The sequence below is a fragment of the Ovis canadensis genome, chromosome 25 (assembly GCF_042477335.2).
Source record: "Ovis canadensis isolate MfBH-ARS-UI-01 breed Bighorn chromosome 25, ARS-UI_OviCan_v2, whole genome shotgun sequence".
In the NCBI taxonomy this organism is placed as follows: domain Eukaryota; kingdom Metazoa; phylum Chordata; class Mammalia; order Artiodactyla; family Bovidae; genus Ovis; species Ovis canadensis.
In genome coordinates this window covers 22,202,360-22,215,845 of record NC_091269.1, presented here as the reverse complement: position 1 = coordinate 22,215,845, position 13,486 = coordinate 22,202,360, and the positions used below count along the sequence as shown (strand labels likewise).

Here is a 13,486-nt window from a genome sequence, read left to right as displayed (position 1 = left end):
ATTATAGCGGGGAAGGAAATGAGTGGGTCTAATGGAAAAAATTTAGCATCAACATATATACACTATCATGTGCAAAATGGATAGTTGGTGACAAGCTTCTGAATAACACAGGGAGCCCAGTCTGGTGCTCAGTGATGACCTAGATGGGTAGGATGTGGAGGAAAGGAAGGGGGCTTAATAGGGAGGGGATGTATGTAAAATTATGGCTGACCCAAGATGGATGGGTCATGGTAGAGAGGTCTGGCAGAATGCGGTCCACTGGAGAAGGGAATGGCAAACCACTTCAGTATTCTTGCCTTGAGAACCCCATGAACAGTATGAAATGGCAAAATGATAGGATACTGAAAGAGGAACTCCCCAGGTCGGTAGGTGCCCAATATGCTACGGGAGATCAGTGGAGAAATAACTCCAGAAAGAATGAAAGGATGGAGCCAAAGGAAAAACAATACCCAGTTGTGGATGTGACTGGTGATAGAAGCAAGGTCCAATGCCATAAAGAGCAATATTGCATAGGAACGTGGAATGTTAGGTCCATGAATCAAGGCAAATTGGAAGTGGTCAAACAGGAGACGGCAAGAGTGAAGGTCAACATTCTAGGAATCAGCAAACTAAAATGGACTGGAATGGGTGAATTTAACTCAGATGACCATTATATCTACTACTGTGGGCAAGAATCCCTTAGAAGAAACGGAGTAGCCATCATGGTCAACAAAAGAGTCCGAAATGCAGTACTTGGATGCAATCTCAAAAACAACAGAATGATCTCTGTTCATTTCCAAGGCAAACCATTCAATATCACGGTAATCCAAGCCTATACCCCAACCAGTAATGCTGAAGAAGCTCAAGTTGAATGGTTCTATGAAGACCTACAAGACCTTTTAGAAATAACACCCAACAAAGATGTCCTTTTCATTATAGGAGACTGGAATGCAAAAGTAGGAAGTCAAGAAACACCTGGAGTAACAGGCAAATTTGGCCTTGGAATACGGAATGAAGCAGGGCAAAGGCTAACAGAGTTTTGCCAAGAGAACGCACTGGTCATACCAAACACCCTCTTCCAACAACACAAGAGAAGACTCTACACATGGACATCACCAGATGGTCAACACTGAAATCAGATTGATTATATTCTCTGCAGCCAAAGATGTTGAAGCTCTATATAGTCAGCAAAAACAAGACCAGGAACTGACTGTGGCACAGATCATGAACTCCTTATTGTCAAATTCAGACTGAAATTGAAGAAAGTGGAGAAAACCACTAGACCATTCAGGTATGACCTAAATCAAATCCCTTATGATTATACAGTGAAAGTGACAAATAGATTTAAGGGACTAAATCTGATAGAGTGCCTGATGAACTATAAACGGAGGTTTGTGACATTGTACAGGAGACAGGGATCAAGACCATTTCCACGGAAAAGAAATACAAAAAAGCAAAATGGCTGTCTGCGGAGGCCTTACAAATAGCTGTGAAAAGAAGAGAAGTGAAAAGCAAAGGAGAAAAGGAAAGATACACCCATTTGAATGCAGAGTTCCAAAGAATAGCAAGGAGACATAAGAAAGCCTTCCTTAGCGATCATCGCAAAAAAATAGAGGAAAACAACAGAATGGGAAAGACTAGACATCTCTTCAAGAAAATTAGAGATACCAAAGGAACATTTCATGCAAAGCTGGGCTCAATAAAGGACAGAAATGGTATGGACCTAACAGAAGCAGAAGACATTAAGAAGATGTGGGATGAATAGAAGAACTGTACAAAAAAGATCTTCACAACCCAGATAATCATGATGGTGTGATCACTCATCTAGAGCCAGACATCCTGGAATGTGAAGTCAAGTGTGCCTTAGAAAGCATCACTACAAACAAAGCTAGTGGAGGTGATGGAATTCCAGTTGAGCTATTTCAAATCCTAAAAGATGATGCTGTGAAAGAGCTGCACTCAATATGCCAGCAAATTTGGAAAACTCATCAGTGGCCACAGGACTGGAAAAGGTCCGTTTTCATTCCAATCCCAAAGAAAGGCAATGCCAAAGAATGCTCAGACTACTGCACAATTGCACTCATCTCACACGCTAGTAAAGTAATGCTCAAAATTCTCCAAGCCAGGCTTCAGCAATACGTGAACCGTGAACTTCCAGATGTTCAAGCTGGTTTTAGAAAAGGCAGAGGAACCAGAGATCAAATTGCCAACATCCGCTGGATCATCAAAAATGCAAGAAAGTTCCAGAAAAACATCTATTTCTGCTTTAGTGACTATGCCAAAGCCTTTGACTGTGTGGATCACAATAAACTGTGGAAAATTCTGAAAGAGATGGGAATACCAGACCACCTGACCTGCCTCTTGAGAAACCTATATGCAGGTCAAGAAGCAAGTTAGAACTGGACATGGAACAACAGACTGGTTCCAAGTAAGAAAAGGAGTCAAGGCTGTATATCATCACACTCCTTAAACTTATATGCAGAGTACATAATGAGAAACGCTGGGCTGGAAGAAGCACAAGCTGGAATCAAGATTGCTGCTGCTGCTGCTGCTATGTCATTTCAGTCGTTTCCAACCCTGTGCAACCCCACAGACGGCAGCCCACCAGGCTCCGCCGTCCCTGGGATTCTCCAGGCAAGAACACTGGAGTGGGCCACCACCTCCTTCTCCAATGCATGAAAGTGAAAAGTTAAAGCAAAGTCACTGAGTCATGTCCAACTCTCAGCGACCCCATGGACTGCAGCCTACGAGGCTCCTCCGCCCATGGGATTTTCCAGGCAAGAGTACTGGAGTGGGGTGCCATTGCCTTCTCCGCAAGATTGCTAGGAGAAATATCAATAACCTCAAATATGCAGATGACACCACCCTTATGGCAGAAAGTGAAGAGGAAATAAAAACCCTCTTGTTGAAAGAGGACAGTAAAAAAGTTGGCTTAAAACTCAACATTCAGAAAACTAAGATCATGGCATCTGGTCCCATCAGTTCAGTTCGGTTCAGTTCAGTCTCTCAGTCGTGTGCAACTCTTTTCAGTTCAGTTCAGTCACTCAGTCGTGTCCGACTCTTTGCGACCCCATGAATCGCAGCATGCCAGGCCTCCCTGTCCATCACCAAATCCTGGAGTTCACTCAGACTCGCGTCCATCGAGTCAGTGATGCCATCCAGCCATCTCATCCTCTGTCGTCCCCTTCTCCTCCTGCCCCCAATCCCTCCCAGCATCAGAGTCTTTTCCAAGGAGTCAACTCTTCACATGAGGTGGCCAAAGTACTGGAGTTTCAGCTTTAGCATCATTCCCTCCAAAGAAATCCCAGGGCTGATCTCCTTTAGGGTGGATTGGTTGGATCTCCTTGCAGTCCAAGGGACTCTCAAGAGTCTTCTCCAACACCACAGTTCAAAAGCATCAATTCTTCAGCGCTCAGCCTTCTTCACAGTCCAACTCTCACATCCATACATGACCACTGGAAAAACCATAGCCTTGACTAGACGGACCTTAGTCGGCAAAGTAATGTCTCTGCTTTTGAATATGCTCTCTAGGTTGATCATGACTTTCCTTCCAAGGAGTAAGCGTCTTTTAATTTCATGGCTGCAGGCACCATCTGCAGTGATTTTGGAGCCCAAAAGAATAAAGTCTGACACTGTTTCCACTGTTTCCCCATCTATTTCCCATGAAGTGATGGGACCGGATGCCATGATCTCCGTTTTCTGAATGTTGAGCTTTAAGCCAACTTTTCCACTCTCCTCTTTCACTTTCATCAAGAGGCTTTTTAGTTCCTCCTCACTTTCTGCCATAAGAGTGGTGTCATCTGCATTTCTGAGGTTATTGATATTTCTCCCGGCAATCTTGATTCCAGCTTGTGTTTCTTCCAGTCCAGCGTTTCTCATGATGTACTCTGCATATAAGTTAAATAAGCAGGGTGACAATATACAGCCTTGACGGACCTCTTTTTCTATTTGGAACCAGTCTGTTGTTCCATGTCCAGTTCTAACTGTTGCTTCCTGCCATCCAGCCATCTCATCCTCTGTCATCCCCTTTTCCTCCTGCCCGCAATTCCTCCCAGCATCTGAGTCTTTTCCAATGAGTCAGCTCTTCACATGAGGTGGCCAAAGTACTGGACTTTCAGCTTTAGCATCATTCCTTCCAATGAACACCCAGGGCTGATCTCCTTTAGGATGAACTGGTTGGATTTCCTTGCAGTCACTTCATGGCAAATGGATGGGGAAACAGTGGAAACAGTGTCAGACTTTATTTTGGGGGGCTCCAAAATCACTGCAGATGGTGATTGCAGCCAGGAAATTAAAAGATGCTTACTCCTTGGAAGGAAAGTTATGACCAACCTAGATAGCATATTAAAAAGCAGATACATTACTTTGCAAAAAAAGGTCCATCTAGTCAAGGCTATGGTTTTTCCAGTAGTCATGTATGGATGTGAGAGTTGGACTGTGAAGTAAGCTGAGTGCCGAAGAATTGATGCTTTTGAACTGCGGTGTGGGGAAGACTCTTGAGAGTCCCTTGGACTGCAAGGAGATCCAACCAGTCCGTCCTAAAGGAGATCAGTCCTGGGTGTTCATTGGAGGACTGATGGTAAAGCTGAAACTCCAATACTTTGGCCACCTCATGCAAAGAGTTGACTCATTGGAAAAGACTCTGATGCTGGGAAGGATTGGGGGCAGGAGGAGAAGGGGATGACTGAGGATGAGATAGCTAGATGACATCATCGACTCAATGGACGTGAGTTTGAGTGAACTCTGGGAGTTGGTGATGGACAGGGAGGCCTGGCATGCTGCAATTCACGGGGTTGCAAAGTCAGACATGACTGAACGACTGAACTGAACTGAACTGATGGCCGACTCAGATTGTTGTATGGCAGAAACCAACACAACATTGTAAAAAATTTTTTAAATAATAAAAAAACACTATAATATCCAACACAATTATTATAATTAGCAATAAACACTGCAGTTGATAAATTCTAAATTAACAAATACCTTCTTTCTTTTTCCACTCACCTACCCAGCTATCCATCCATCCATCCTATAAAGTATTCACTGGACACCCATTAGCTGCTGGTCACTTCTTGATAATTTTGGTGTATCCCAATGGCCAATCATTCTGATGAAACAGCATCCAGAAATGCCAAAAAATGAATTCTCCTTTCTCCACTGCACTGTGACTTGTCAAGGGTATGAACAACAATCTATACAATTCTCTTTTTAATCGAAAGGCTACCGTGGTATCCAGCAATGTGATTTGTGCATTACAATAATCTTCTGAACTGAAATGAACTTCTGGAACTCTGGTTTCAAAATATATAAAAATTAACAGACTTGGTTAATCCACCCACTGGATTGCTCAATGTAAAATACAATAAGGCATTTAATTCAACTCAGAGTGTAGTAAACTGTGATGTACTACATACATGAGAGACAAGGAGATAACCCGAGAGCTTCCTTGAGCTGAAGGGGTTTACACTGGAGGCAGTAAGCAGGTTAAGAAACAAAATAACCTGCAACAGAACACAAGTGGCAAAGAGTAGACGATTCCAGAAGACCAGGGAAGGCTGGAAGTATTGAAATAGCGCAAGATGCTCTTTCTCCTCTCCCCTGCCCCCACCCCGTCCTCAGCCTGCCTTTGTCTGTGGAAAAACTTTAGCCAAAAAATAAGTTTGACCAGAAAAGTGAGAAAATGCATAAGCAAAGGAAAACAGTCCAACAATACTAAATAATATAGTTTAGACATTAAGTATAAAGACCTATAATTCCTTCTCAGGGGATATAGCTAATATTCTGAACCATGTACTATGAGCAGTCTTATAGATACTGAAGCCCCTACCAGGTGGAAGAAGTTAACCATGTGATGACCAGGCTGTAACCAAGACATAAGCCGAGAACTGGTCTCAAGGAAACAGGAACAAACTGACCCTAAAACTGAAGATTAACTGAAGATTAACAATCAAGATGATGCTGGTCAGACCACCGATGATCAATTTCAAGAGCTGACTGTCCTGTTTCTTCATGTAGCCCCCTACCTCTGTCTGTAAAATCTTGCCCCCTGATTGTTAATGGGGAGGAGGATTGATTTGGACAGGAGTCTGCTCTCCCCATCTTCCCTACAAGTTGCTGGCATCCAAAATAAAGCGAACTTTCCTTTCCACCGATCTTGCCTCTTTATTGGCTTTTGAGCGGTGAGCTGCCAGACCCCACTTTGGGATACAGTAAAATGAGGTGTGGAGACTTGGGACAAAGAGGGCAGATGCGATCATGTTCTTGGTAGGCAGAATCAAGTGAGCCAGAACATCTGTTTTAGGGATTTGGTGGACTGTTTATGGAGAAGGAAATGGCAACCGACTCTAGTATTCTTGCCTGGAGAATCCCATGGACAGAGGAGCTTGGTGGGCTATAGTCCACGGGTGGCTAAGAGTCAGACATGACTGAGCGATTTCAGTTTCACTTTATGGAAGGCCTGGAAAGGAATGCTAAGAATTTGCCTGCAGGACACTAATGAGTATTTGCACAAAGAAGAGTGATCTAATCAGATCTCTCCTTTGGAAAGATTATCCTGGCAGTAGTATCCAGGCCTGACTGTCAGGAGGGACTGAGCAGAGAAATACTGACACAAACTAGTGTCAGGACTGCAAAGGCACAGGAAGGTCTTTGGAAGACACAGATGCCTTTGGAAGAAGCATCCTAAGAATGACTGTGAAGCTCTGAGGGTTGCCTTAAATCACCTGGGAAGAATACCAGGCTTTGTTAGATCTTCGCTTTAGACCGGATGGTCCTTGTGGACAATCCAATGCATCTTTAAACACACTGCTATATACCACAGTGCCATGCAGACAGTAGATGCCAAATGAGTGTTCCTGGACAGATGAATAAATACAGTGGAATGAATAAATGGATAAGTTAGAGTCTTCAGAAGAGAATTCTATAACCAGAGAAAGGAAAACAAAAAAACTGATCAGAGTCAAGGTAATTTGAGGCCCCAAGTCTATTATTTGAATTGAATGCAGAATATCTATGCCCAAGGTCAGCCGTCTCGCATTTCACTATGCCTGGCCCATGGCTATAATGAAAAACACCAGGGAAATATTAATCATTGTACGGAGTCTATAAGAGAGTAGACATTAAAAGATCTCATCACAAGAAAAAGACTTTGTAACCATGTGAGGTGGCAAATGTAACTAGACTTACTGTGGAGATCATTTCACAATGTAAATACCAGATCACCATGTTGTACACCCAGTCTAATCTCATTCGTGTCAAATATATCTCAATTTAAAAAAAAAAGAATTGTACTAAGATGTGCAAAATTTTTTCATTTGAAGATCTGTAATCTCAAAGCGGCATTCACAAGTCTATGTTTCCAGTACATTAGAAACACAACCCCCATTGATCTATTTTTGACCACTGTGAAACAGTCCTTCTTTGGCTATCAGTATTTTCCTAAGATGAGACTTGCTTTATTTATAAATGCAAAACACCTTCTCCTGTGTCAAAAATAAAGCCTAATAATTATGCCAAATCATCTTACCAATCTACTTGCAAATTAAGAAACCACAGGTATGAAAAAGAAAAGTTACGTTGGTGTCTACGTCCCAAAACCAAATTTAAAGTCAGATTCTACATTCAAGACATAATTCAGTCATTAAATTTAGGTATTCCCCCTCTTCAACCTGTGAAAGCATTTAGTCTCCATGCAGGGCCACCTGTCAAATGCACATTTCTATTCCTGGTCGCTGTGTTTGCCTGAGTGAACATGATCGTGTTAATGATTAATATCAATCCTAGATACAGGTAACCCTGGGAAGGTCAAGTACCAATTGCATTCAGGCAGCTGACTGTGGGGAGCTGTCTGAGCCTCTTGAAATGCAACCATGTGGGTGGGGGGAGGAGGCAAAATGTGAAACCCCACAGAGCTGCTGCTGCTGCTGCTGCTAAGTCGCTTCAGTCGTGTCCAACTCTGTGAGACCCCATAGACGGCAGCCCATCAGGCTCTGCCATCCCTGGGATTCTCCAGGCAAGAACACTGGAGTGGGTTGCCATTTCCTTCTCCAATGCATGAAAGTGAAAAATGAAAGTGAAGTCGCTCAGTCATGTCCGACTCTTAGCAACCCCATGGACTGCAGCCCACCAGGCTCCTCTGTCCATGGGATTTTCCAGGCAAGAGTACTGGAGTGGTTGAGTACACAGAGCAGGGACTAGGAAATTCACACAGTCCCCCAAGTCCCAGACAATCCCAGTCTTCCAGGACAAAAGTCGCTGAATCCGAGAGCTGGAAGGGTCCCCACACATCATCCATTGCAGCCCCAACCTGACCCACATGCAGACTCCCCCGTATGGGCACCCCAGAATCAGCCAACACTAACTTAAATGTTTCTGGGGCAAAAAGCTAACACTTTTCAAGATGGCCTCTTCCACTGACAGACAACTTTTTAGCAAGTTTTTCTCTAGGTTAAGTTCAAGATCAGTCCTGGGTGTTCATTGGAAGGACTGATGGTGAAGCTGAAACTCCAATACTTTGGCCACCTGATGCGAAGAGCTGACTCATTTGAAAAGACCCTGATGCTGGGATTGAGGGCAGGAGGAGAGGAGGATGACAGAGGATGAGATGGCTGGATGGCATCACCGACTCAGTGGACATGGATTTGAGTAGGCTCCAGGAGTTGGTGATGGACAGGGAGGCCTGGTGTGCTGCAGTTCATGGGGTCGCACAGACACGACTGAGCGACTGAACTACACTGAAGTTCAAAATTGACATCCTACTCATGTGTGGCTCTATTTGTAATCCTGGGCCAAGAAGGCACTCTAAATTCCGACTGAATGACGAATGATTAGTGAACAGATGTGGCCTTACAGATCAATGACAATATTGGAAAAAGGAATCACTCACAAATTTAAGCATGATGGCTCAAAAATATATAAATAAGGATTTGGTTTGATTCACTTAATATTACTTAAGCAGAGGGGGATTATGCAGCACTATGGAATGAAGCATACTTAACGGAAACAGTCCTGCGTAAGGGGAGAGGACTCAGGTCCTAATATTCTGCTGCTCCCACCCACACTCCACACTTGTCAGCTAAGCCAGGCAGATCCCGAGATCTCCACCATCACTTAAGACTGTCAGGACTCTGATATGACTTATCCCCAAAGACTGTGGTGCCAAACCTCCAGGAATTTCTGTCTTAACTGCATTTCTCTGAGAGTTCAAACCCATCTGCAAATAAAGGGTAAAAGTCCTACCAAGGGGACTTCATTCATGGTCCAGTGGCTAACACTCTGCATTGCCAATGCAAGAGATTCATGTTCAATCCCTGGTTAGAGAACTAAGATCCCATATACTGCAACTAAAGATCCCATGGGCTGTAACTAAGACCTGGCACAGCCAAATGAATTTAAAAAAAAAAAAAAAAAAGTGGTCCTACCATGGAAGGCAAATGCAAGGGTTGAACAGGTAGAATTATATCCACCTGTTTTCAGGATGAGCACAAGGCAACATGGTTGAGAAATTTACCTGAAGTTGATTGGGAATGAGAACCTAGGGCTATTTATTTCAATTACCTAATGTGAGACCAGGCCTTCTACACTCATGTTTACCATTATAAGGACCAAATATATATTTCTCAGCCCTGCACTTGATAAATACACTTGTCCATGCCTCACCAGCCAGAACCCCAGAGGTTTGACCACTTGCTCTTTTGAGGCTTCATCCAGCAGTAAGTTCTGTGATTCTGTTATAAACACCAACCGACCCAAATGATCTCAGGAAGCTCCACATCTCTGTCACCCATTTCTGAGCCATGACTGGAGGCAAGTGGCCAAAAGGAAGGAGCACCGAGTAAAAGGAAGCAGACAGAAAATCATGTCATGTCAGCAACTGAGCACAGCACATGGGCCCCCACTGCCTTCCAAAGCCAGAGAGAAAGATTACGTCACTCACTGGTGAGCCACAGTTCTGCTTTCCCACTTCCACTTGGTATGAAAAATGGGAAGCTGATGGTGAAGTCTGTGCTCAAAGAAGCAGCTGGTAAACTGATTTCAAAAGAGAAAATGGATCAGAATGGTCCAGGTACCTGTGGCAGGTATTTTTAAAAGGGCATGACTGTTGCACGAAAGATATTTGCTAAGGAATTTTCACCACAGGCGTTCAAGTTGAGAATAGCAACAGAAGACTCCCAAGGGCTCAAAAACCTTACATGACTACATTCTGCTATCTGGAAAGTGCTTGGCCAAGGGCAGCACCAGCAGTGCCCAGCGGGGACCCTCTCCAGCCCCAGGGTGGCTGCCCAGGGCCTGCCTGGAAGCAGTATTCTCTTCTGGCTTTGCATGAGACCCTGGCATATAAGCTGAATTACTACTATCACTGCCAAAAAAAATTATTCTAATTCTGGTCTAATGATACTAATCTAAAAATTCTATGCTCAGAAACTGTCCTGTGCCTAGCTTCAGATATTATTTAAACATCACCGGGCTTCCCAGGTGGCGCTAGTGGTAAGACATAAGGCATGCAGATTCGATCCCTGGTTGAGAACTATGATCACACATGCCACAGCCAAAACAAGACCTCAAGTGATGAGCAGGTTTGTAAATGACTATGCTCCTTCAGCGGAGAAGGCAATGGCACCCCACTCCAGTACTCTTGCCTGGAAAATCCCATGGACGGAGGAGCCTGGTAGGCTGCAGTCCATGGGGTCGCTAGAGTCGGACACGACTGAGCGACTTCACTTTCACTTTTCACTTTCATGCATTGGAAAAGGAAATGGCAACCTACTCCGATGTTCTTGCCTGGAGAATCCCAGGGACGGGGGGCCTGGTGGGCTGCCGTCTATGGGGTCGCACAGAGTCGGACACAACTGAAGTGACTTAGCAGCAGCAGCATGCTCCTTCAGGGGCTTCCCAGGTGGCTCCAGAGGTAAAGAACCCACCTGCCAATGCAGGAGACACAAGAGACACGGGTTCAATCCCTGGGTCAGAGAGATCCCCTGGAGGAGGTCATGGCAGCCCACTCTACTATTCCTGCTTGGAGAATCCCCATGGACAGAGGAGCCTGACTGAGGTCCATAGGGTTGCAAAGAGTTAGACACTACTAAAGCAACTTGGCATGCACAAAGATCATCACTGTCTTCACTCTGAAGATCTTTCATAAACCTTTGACCAAAATCACGATAAAATTCAGACATTAATGATATAATCTCTAATCCTTCTTCAGTCAAAATTTCAAGAATTTTTTTTTTAAAAAAGGAAATGTTTTAATGAACATAATAAATTTGGACTTCTTTTTTTTCTAAACTAATACCTTAATGTTTGCACAATGAGCCAGTTATTATTTTTGTCATCTAACTAAACAATAATAGTTTGCAGGCAATGTTTTGGAAACATATAAATTAATGAACATGGTACAGAAATGGATTATAAGAACAGAGACACCAAACTATTGATCTGCATTGGTGGAATTACTGTGGTTTTCAATGTTCTTTTTCTCATTTGTAAGTTTCCTAACACCACCCTTATGGCAGAAAGAGAAGAGGAACTAAAAAGCCTCTTGATGAAAGTGAAAGTGGAGAGTGAAAAAGTTGGCTCAAAGCTCAACATTCAGAAAAAGAAGATCATGGCATCCGGTCCCATCACTTCATGGGAAATAGATGGGGAAACAGTGGAAACAGTGTCAGAATTTATTTTTGGGGGATCCAAAATCACTGCAGATGGTGATTGCAGCCATGAGATTAAAAGACGCTTACTCCTTGGAAGAAAAGTTATGACCAACCTAGAGAGCATATTCAAAAGCAGAGACATTACTTTGCCGACTAAGGCCCGTCTAGTCAAGGCTATGGTTTTTTCATTGGTCATGTATGGATGCAAGAGTTGGACTGTGAAGAAAACTGAGCACCAAAGAATTGATGCTTTTGAACTGTGGTGTTGGAGAAGACTCTTGAGAGTCCCTTGGACTGCAAGGAGATCCAACCAGTCCATTCTGAAGGAGATCAACCCTGGGATTTCTTTGGAGGGAATGATGCTAAAGCTGAAACTCCAGTACTTTGGCCACCTCATGCGAAGGGTTGACTCATTGGAAAAGACTCTGGTGCTGGGAGGGATTGCGGGCAGGAGGAGAAGGGGACGACCAAGGGTGAGATGGCTGGATGGCATCACTGACTCGATGGATGCGAGTCTGAGTGAACTCCGGGAGATGGTGATGGACAGGTAGGCCTGGCGTGCTGCGATTCATGGGGTCGCAAAGAGTTGGACATGACTGAGCGACTGAACTGAACTGAAGAGCACAAGTTACTTCTGGAAAAAGAAAAAAGAATAAGAGAAACAACGGAACAGGGAATTGGTTCTGCAGCACAGAAACCTGGCATTCACTCTCCCTCAGGTACACAGACTTTGCCTGAAAGCCCATTGCTGGGGGCATCTCAAGTGAGCAGTGAGGTCCCTGCAGAAATGTCCTGGGTCCCAGCCTTGCCAGGTAATCATAATCCCAAAAGCCTCAATCCCAGCTTACCCTTCTTGTGCCATCTTAAGGGTCCTGGCAAATATGTGTGTTAAAATAAAGCATTCATGCAAATTCCATTTAGTTTTGAGATTTCTGATGAGTTCTCTTTTTTGCTTTCTTTTTCTCAGAGCAATTATTTTTTAAAAGGAGATTTCTGATGATTTCTTGTGATATATTTTTACACGAAAATTTAATACTTTTTTCTCTGCAAATTTTCATTGTTTATTTTGGAAAGAAGATAGCTTAAAATGGCATTATTTTACATAGGGATGAAAACAAGATTATTTCAAAGTCTCTTCTTCCAGAGTTAACAATTCACCCATGTTTTAGAGTCTATAAATATGTAGGGTATATAGTTACCAGTGATCTAACATAGGGCTGCTCTGAACATCAGCTTGTCTCCATAACTTTAGTTCAGCCAGTGGTTGAGAATACAGTTGTGAGAGGCACCAACCCACAGTTCTAACCCTGGTTCTACATTTAACGGCTATGTGACGTGGAAATAAGAGGGGTGAATCTGCATCTCAGATTTGTATGGGGAAAATGAAAATTATAAGTAGCTACCTTAAAATGGTCTGGGGCAGATTTCATCACAGCAATTCCTGCTAGACAGCCTGGCATACTGCAAGCTCTAAAAAGCTGCAGACTTTCTTATTCCCTCCTGGTAGCACTGATATCTTCTATTTGCACAGTCAGTCATACGCCCCAAGGTACTCGTACCATTTACTTCACTGAATCCTCAGGCAGCCCTAACCCAGAAGTTACTGTCCCCGTCTTATCTTTTTTGTAAACAGTTGAGGAAACTGAGGATCAAGGACACACAGCTTAGAAAGAAGCTCCAGGCCTCTTTTTGCTCAGTGCCAGATTCTCAACTGGGCTTCCTAGTGGCTCAGATGGTAAAGAATCTGCCTGCAATGTGGGACATCCGGGTTTGATCCCTGGGTGGGAAGATTCCCTCAAAAGATTTGATGTACCACTTATGAACTTATTACAATTAAATTTCTTTTTAAATACTCTGCTATT

General features: G+C 43.6%; 1 protein-coding gene across 10 annotated transcripts in view; it reads right to left on the bottom strand.

Annotated features, from left to right (window-relative positions):
* The window catches only part of DISC1 (DISC1 scaffold protein), a 488,958-nt gene that overhangs the window by 414,849 nt on the left and 60,623 nt on the right, over nucleotides 1-13,486 (bottom strand). The window contains exon 1 of one of the 10 annotated variants that reach the window (XM_069572612.1): nucleotides 4,984-5,072. The exons of the other annotated variants lie outside the window; for them this stretch is intronic. Within the exon in view, the coding sequence (XP_069428713.1) occupies nucleotides 4,984-4,999 (16 nt within the window). The 5' untranslated portion in view covers nucleotides 5,000-5,072. Of the gene's footprint in view, nucleotides 1-4,983; nucleotides 5,073-13,486 lie in introns of those variants that run through there. 10 annotated transcript variants of the gene reach the window in all.